We start from the raw sequence: 7,545 nt of genomic DNA on the forward strand, positions 1-7,545 counted from the left end.
TTCCCTTTTTAATTTGCAGAAATATTAATCCCACCCCCCTCTGCTCTGAAATCAAACGCACCCCTGCAGTGACTCCACCCGCCCTGAGGGACGCTTCATTTCCTCTCAGCTGCTGATCACTGCCACTTCATTCAGTGCAAACGTTAAACATCAAGGGGGGAGGAGAGAAGGACATAAGGAAGGAAGAGAGGGCAGTAAAGTACACTTATCTACATGAAAGTACATGAGTAATGTACAGTAATGTTTATTCTGCAGTACAGTAAACGAGTGTAAACACTGTCCGTCACCGCTCGATGAAGATGATTGGCGTGATGTGATGTCATCCCTCTGCTGACGACACTGTGACATCACTGTGACATCACAGATGTCAGACCTCCATCCGGTCTGGTTTGGGCATCTTGGAGATCCAAAGGTTCGACTGAGACACGACGGCCGTCTTGGTGCGAGGAGTACTGCGAGGAGAGAGTACTTTTACTCAAGTACTGTAATTAGGTACAAGTTTGAAGTACTCGTCCTTCTACTCTACCACATGTTTCTGACAGGTTTAGTTACTTTACATTGTTGCATTAGTACCTTTACAGTAAGAGTATTTTACTGTGTGATATTAGTACTTTTACTGTCAGAGTACTTTGAAACACACGGCAGGTTCACTGAATATAGAGAGCAGACTGTTTCTCTCACACACACACACACACACACACACACACACACACACACACACACACACAGGGCACACAGAGCAGTGAGCCAGCTGCTGCTGTAAATCAGCTCTTGTTAACAAGACGTCAGAGTGTTTGATCCGTCATAATCACTGAGTAAGCATCACACACACACACACACACTGCATCATCAGCAGTAAAAGAGAGGAGAAGCCCCTCCTCCTCCCATGAGACAGCAAACAGTCTTTGTTAGCTTTCTAACCGAGTTAAATTTATTCGAGTTAAACGTAGCCGAGTTAAACGTAGCCGAGTTAAACTTATCCGAGTTAAATGTAGCCGAGTTAAACTTATCCGAGTTAAACTTAGCCGAGTTAAATGTAGCCGAGTTAAACTTAGCCGAGTTAAATGTAGCCGAGTTAAACTTATCCGAGTTAAACTTAGCCGAGTTAAACGTAGCCGAGTTAAACTTAGCCGAGTTAAATGTAGCCGAGTTAAACTTATCCGAGTTAAACGTAGCCGAGTTAAACTTAGCAGAGTTAAACTTATCCGAGTTAAACTTATCCGAGTTCAACGTAGCCGAGTTAAACGTAGCCGAGTTAAACTTAGCCGAGTTAAACGTAGCCGAGTTCAACGTAGCCGAGTTAAACGTAGCCGAGTTAAACGTAGCCGAGTTCAACGTAGCCGAGTTAAACGTAGCCGAGTTAAACTTATCCGAGTTAAACTTAGCAGAGTTAAACGTAGCCGAGTTAAACGTAGCCGAGTTAAACTTAGCCGAGTTAAACTTAGCAGAGTTAATCGTAGCCGAGTTAAACTTATCCGAGTTAAACGTAGCCGAGTTCAACGTAGCCGAGTTAAACGTAGCCGAGTTAAACGTAGCCGAGTTAAACTTATCCGAGTTAAACGTAGCCGAGTTAAACGTAGCCGAGTTAAACTTATCCGAGTTAAATGTAGCCGAGTTAAATGTAGCCGAGTTAAACTTAGCCGAGTTAAACTTAGCCGAGTTCAACGTAGCCGAGTTAAACTTAGCAGAGTTAAACGTAGCCGAGTTAAACTTATCCGAGTTAAACGTAGCCGAGTTCAACGTAGCCGAGTTAAACGTAGCCGAGTTAAACGTAGCCGAGTTAAACTTATCCAAGTTAAACGTAGCCGAGTTCAACGTAGCCGAGTTAAAAGTAGCCGAGTTAAACTTAGCAGAGTTAAACATAGCCGAGTTAAACTTAGCAGAGTTAAACGTAGCCGAGTTAAACTTATCCGAGTTAAACGTAGCCGAGTTCAACGTAGCCGAGTTCAACGTAGCCGAGTTAAACGTAGCCGAGTTAAACGTAGCCGAGTTAAACGTATCCGAGTTAAACGTAGCCGAGTTCAACGTAGCCGAGTTAAACGTAGCCGAGTTAAACTTATCCGAGTTAAACGTAGCCGAGTTAAACGTAGCCGAGTTAAACGTAGCCGAGTTCAACTTAGCAGAGTTAAACGTAGCCGAGTTAAACTTATCCGAGTTAAACTTAGCCGAGTTAAACGTAGCCGAGTTAAACTTATCCGAGTTCAACGTAGCCGAGTTCAACGTAGCCGAGTTACCTTGCTAGCTTGTGTTGGTGACGTAGATGTGGTGAGACGGATGGAATTCAATGAAACTAAATGAAACCACAACAAAATGCTACTCTTGACTTTCTAAATTGTCTTTTAAATTGACAAACAAACATCAAATATATCATTAATGGCAGAAACTAAACAGAATCACAAAAACATTTGTCACTCCTGAAATAAACTGCCGTGGGTCACAGCGGAGGGGGACGGACTTCACCTCTTAACTTATCAACGGGAGTAGGAGAAGAGGATGCTGGGATTTGTAGTTTCTTTAGTCTTACCTTCTACTGAGCATCTGAAAACAACATGTCCCAGAAGCCACCAGGATGAGCAGCAGCAGGGGGATTGTGGGTATGATCACGTACACCAGTAACATGCCTGGAGACAGACAGACAAAACATTACACGTGTTCAGAGGTCAGAGGGGTCAGAGGTCAAAGGGGTTCGTACCTGAAGTTCCAGCCATGGTCACCTGAGGGGGGACCTCCTCACTGCCTGCAGGTTGTTTGACCACACCTCCACCTGCAGTGGCCTCTGAGGACACACACATATATAAATATATATATATACATACATATATATGAAGACATGACCCTATAAGGACTTTCCTGCTCACCTGTGCTCCGCCCTGCAGGTGTGGCACCTTTTTGAGCCTCTGAAAGAAAAAAATAAAGGTAGAAAGAATGAATGAACAAACAAAATGAATTCAGTTAAAAAATATATATTAAGATCAAACAAAAGAAGTGAACAAGTGAATGAAATAATGATATAAATTAAGAACAAATGAAAAAAGAAAAACAAGACAAATTCTGAGAGAAAGAATCAGCCAACAAAAAGATTTAAAGGCTTTCTCAATATGGATAAAGATAATTAATATATTTATAAAATCACTGTTTCATATAGAGATATATGGTCTCTATATGAAACAGTGATTTTATAAATATATTAATTTAATATAATAAACATGTAATTATATTCTGATTGGCTGATGGTACCTGGTTTGTCTAATGCCGTGTTCACACCAAACGCAATGAACGGCGGCGTTCATCGCGTTCATCGCGTTCATCGCGTCATTCGCACCGCTGGTCTCTCCGGGGACTATTTGTGTTCATTCGCGTGAATCGCGCTGGACGCACCGGAGAGGGGGCGTGGCTTATTGCCCTGAAAGCCGTTCAACTGTCCACCATCAACCGTGGAAAAAATCACCTCTATTTCTGCTCAGTACGTGTTGTGGAAGTCCAGATATCACGGGAAACTAAACGCCGTCATGTCTGGTTCATAACATAGTCCGGAGGAGCTCCGTGGATTTCATCGAGCTCACTGTGTCTAGTGAGCCACACGTCGCTGTTTACTACAGCTGTATGAAAACAACATAAACTGACTTGGCTGTGATTTAACGGCAATAAACCGACAAAAAGGGACTCCGAAATAACTACGTAATGATGCCGATTTGTACTTGTTTTCTCAATGGAGCTCGGATCGACCAGTGCTAGGCTATGCTAACATTGTAGCAGCTCCATCAACACTCACAATAACGTCATCTAGACGTAAATACGGCAGCGTGTATTCATTGTTTGCACTATATGGTTTACACACACACATTTATACACATAGTTTGGTCTCTACTGATATGAGGGATCGTAGCGCTCTGGGTGAACACAGACGGCTACAGTATTTGTTTCCTGATTCAACAACGGCAGGAAGTCAGTGATGACAGGAGAAACATCTCAACGCTGATAGGCTATCGTGCCACAGCGTCACGCGATTTTTCCGCATTCTGCGTTTGGGGCAATTCGCGTCACTCCAGTTTCATCACGTCTGTGCATAGACTTTGTATGTAATCTCGCCGCGTTCATCGCGTTTGGTGTGAACACGGCATAACAGAAGAAAGCTGATTGGCTGATGGTACCTGGTTGGTATTTGCATATGAAGTTGTGTTTCATGTTGCAGCGGTCGTCGTTCCATTGGTAGAGATAAGCTCCGCCCAGACCAGGTAGAGCAGTTGGTTGATGGTACATCACAACGCAGGCCTCTCCTCCACAGGACGGCTCGTCAAAATACCAGTTCCTACATCATCATCATCATCATCATCACTAGTAAATTGGCTGTTTGCTAAACCCCACCCCCTTCTTTGTACTTGATCCCAAACTTGGAGGCTTCAACATCAGCATCCCCTTTACTCACCTGAAGGAGGCCAGACTCCCATCGGTCCAGTGGTAGAGCTGTGGACAGGAAGTGAAGGTGTTGCTGAGTTCAGGATGAGTCTGATCGACTCCATCCACCCGAGTCAGACCGATCCAGAAGTCCCCGTCCACTATACCTCCTCCTCCTGCACCTCCTCCTGCACCGCCCACTGCTCCTGAACGAAGCTCCTGGAGACGAGAAAGAGAAAGATGAGAGGAGGAGGAGATGAAGAGGACCAGTTGTGGGTCTCACCTGCAGCAGGTTTTCGATGTGGTTCTGTTCCACCGGGCTCTCGATGCTGAGCAGAGAGCCTCCGTCCATCTCACAGGCCTGACGAGCTTCTCTGAACGCAACGCGGCTCGACACGTCGTGGAAGTAAGCAATCTTATAGCAAGGACGCTTTGGACCTCCGAGACACACCGTCTGACCTGAGGGGGAAGGACAGAGTCATAGTCCCTCCTACTGTGTCATCTCCTTAAACCTCAAGTAGGAAGCTTCTTCTTGATCCATCCTAACTACTGTTGAAGAAAAGCCTCATATAACTCATTATGTTGAACACAGCACATTCGCTAGAAGTGTGAAGTCAACAGCTCCTAGAAAGGGATAAAGACATGCCAGGAAAATTGGGCTGATGTACGAAACCCTAACCCTGCCAAATTGTTATGTTGACCCAGACGAGGACAAGAGAGCATGACATAATGAGAAGACCAGATGTGCTTTGTTTGTGGTTCAAGCAATGGGATTTGATTGGTGGAAAGTGACAAAAGGGGATGAATGTAGACTATAAAAGTATGACGTAAGAACTAACACAACGGATTTGTTATGAATTGACATTTTCCCGCTGGTTTCCAACTCCAACAACCGCGTCTCTTCTCCTCAATTCTGCCACAACATAATGGTGGTGTTTGTGTTTCTACCACAACATATTGGTGGTGTTTGTGTTTCTACCACAACATATTGGTGGTGTTTGTGTTTCTGCCACAACATAATGGTGGTGTTTGTGTTTCTGCCACAACATAATGGTGGTGTTTGTGTTTCTACCACAACATAATGGTGGTGTTTGTGTTTCTACCACAACATATTGGTGGTGTTTGTGTTTCTACCACAACATATTGGTGGTGTTTGTGTTTCTACCACAACATAATGGTGGTGTTTGTGTTTCTACCACAACATATTGGTGGTGTTTGTGTTTCTGCCACAACATAATGGTGGTGTTTGTGTTTCTACCACAACATATTGGTGGTGTTTGTGTTTCTACCACAACATATTGGTGGTGTTTGTGTTTCTGCCACAACATAATGGTGGTGTTTGTGTTTCTACCACAACATATTGGTGGTGTTTGTGTTTCTACCACAACATATTGGTGGTGTTTGTGTTTCTACCACAACATAATGGTGGTGTTTGTGTTTCTACCACAACATAATGGTGGTGTTTGTGTTTCTGCCACAACATAATGGTGGTGTTTGTGTTTCTACCACAACATATTGGTGGTGTTTGTGTTTCTACCACAACATATTGGTGGTGTTTGTGTTTCTACCACAACATATTGGTGGTGTTTGTGTTTCTACCACAACATAATGGTGGTGTTTGTGTTTCTACCACAACATATTGGTGGTGTTTGTGTTTCTACCACAACATATTGGTGGTGTTTGTGTTTCTACCACAACATAATGGTGGTGTTTGTGTTTCTACCACAACATATTGGTGGTGTTTGTGTTTCTACCACAACATATTGGTGGTGTTTGTGTTTCTACCACAACATATTGGTGGTGTTTGTGTTTCTACCACAACATAATGGTGGTGTTTGTGTTTCTACCACAACATATTGGTGGTGTTTGTGTTTCTACCACAACATATTGGTGGTGTTTGTGTTTCTGCCACAACATAATGGTGGTGTTTGTGTTTCTGCCACAACATATTGGTGGTGTTTGTGTTTCTACCACAACATATTGGTGGTGTTTGTGTTTCTACCACAACATATTGGTGGTGTTTGTGTTTCTACCACAACATATTGGTGGTGTTTGTGTTTCTACCACAACATATTGGTGGTGTTTGTGTTTCTACCACAACATAATGGTGGTGTTTGTGTTTCTGCCACAACATAATGGTGGTGTTTGTGTTTCTGCCACAACATAATGGTGGTGTTTGTGTTTCTACCACAACATATTGGTGGTGTTTGTGTTTCGACCACAACATAATGGTGGTGTTTGTGTTTCTACCACAACATATTGGTGGTGTTTGTGTTTCTGCCACAACATAATGGTGGTGTTTGTGTTTCTGCCACAACATATTGGTGGTGTTTGTGTTTCTGCCACAACATAATGGTGGTGTTTGTGTTTCTACCACAACATAATGGTGGTGTTTGTGTTTCTGCCACAACATATTGGTGGTGTTTGTGTTTCTACCACAACATATTGGTGGTGTTTGTGTTTCTACCACAACATAATGGTGGTGTTTGTGTTTCTACCACAACATATTGGTGGTGTTTGTGTTTCTACCACAACATAATGGTGGTGTTTGTGTTTCTACCACAACATATTGGTGGTGTTTGTGTTTCGACCACAACATATTGGTGGTGTTTGTGTTTCTGCCACAACATAATGGTGGTGTTTGTGTTTCTACCACAACATATTGGTGGTGTTTGTGTTTCGACCACAACATATTGGTGGTGTTTGTGTTTCTACCACAACATAATTGGCGCCCAACGTGTGTTGGAGTCGAGGCTCGGGACATCTTCCACTTCTTCAGCCAACCGACAATCACGCTAGAGGCCCCATATCAGGTAGGAGATTTTATATCTCAGTATTTTATTCTGATCGATAGAGTTCAAGTGTCTGGGGTCCCCTCAACAGAATCCATGCTTGTGGCGGAGGAGGAGAGAGGGTGATTGGGGTAGCTGATAAAAAACTAAAAGTTGTAATGGGGTAATGATTCAAATTGACAAAGAAGAACCAGCTGTAAAAGAGAGCTCTCTGTGTGTTGGCTGAACGCCTGGAGCAGGGGTCACTGATAGGCGGACCGCGGTCCGGATCCGGACCCAGACGCTGTCCTATCCGGACCCGGACGTAAAACTGATGGATAATTGAGAATTATACATTTTGGCGGAGCGTTTCTATTTT

At 43.5% G+C, this 7,545-nt stretch overlaps 1 protein-coding gene across 1 annotated transcript in view; it reads right to left on the minus strand.

Moving 5' to 3' along the window:
• Positions 1 to 367: 367 nt before the first annotated feature.
• chodl (chondrolectin) overlaps positions 368 to 7,545 on the minus strand; it is a gene marked incomplete at both ends in the record, with an annotated part of 10,291 nt that continues 3,113 nt past the window's right edge. Inside the window, 7 exons of the mRNA XM_079181190.1 lie at positions 368 to 452; positions 2,525 to 2,621; positions 2,693 to 2,776; positions 2,859 to 2,897; positions 4,152 to 4,309; positions 4,427 to 4,614; positions 4,679 to 4,854. Coding sequence (XP_079037316.1) covers positions 368 to 452; positions 2,525 to 2,621; positions 2,693 to 2,776; positions 2,859 to 2,897; positions 4,152 to 4,309; positions 4,427 to 4,614; positions 4,679 to 4,854 — 827 coding nt within the window. The remainder of the gene's footprint in view (positions 453 to 2,524; positions 2,622 to 2,692; positions 2,777 to 2,858; positions 2,898 to 4,151; positions 4,310 to 4,426; positions 4,615 to 4,678; positions 4,855 to 7,545) is intronic.

This window comes from Pholis gunnellus (genome assembly GCF_910591455.1).
Source record: "Pholis gunnellus genome assembly, chromosome: 20".
NCBI lineage: Eukaryota > Metazoa > Chordata > Actinopteri > Perciformes > Pholidae > Pholis > Pholis gunnellus.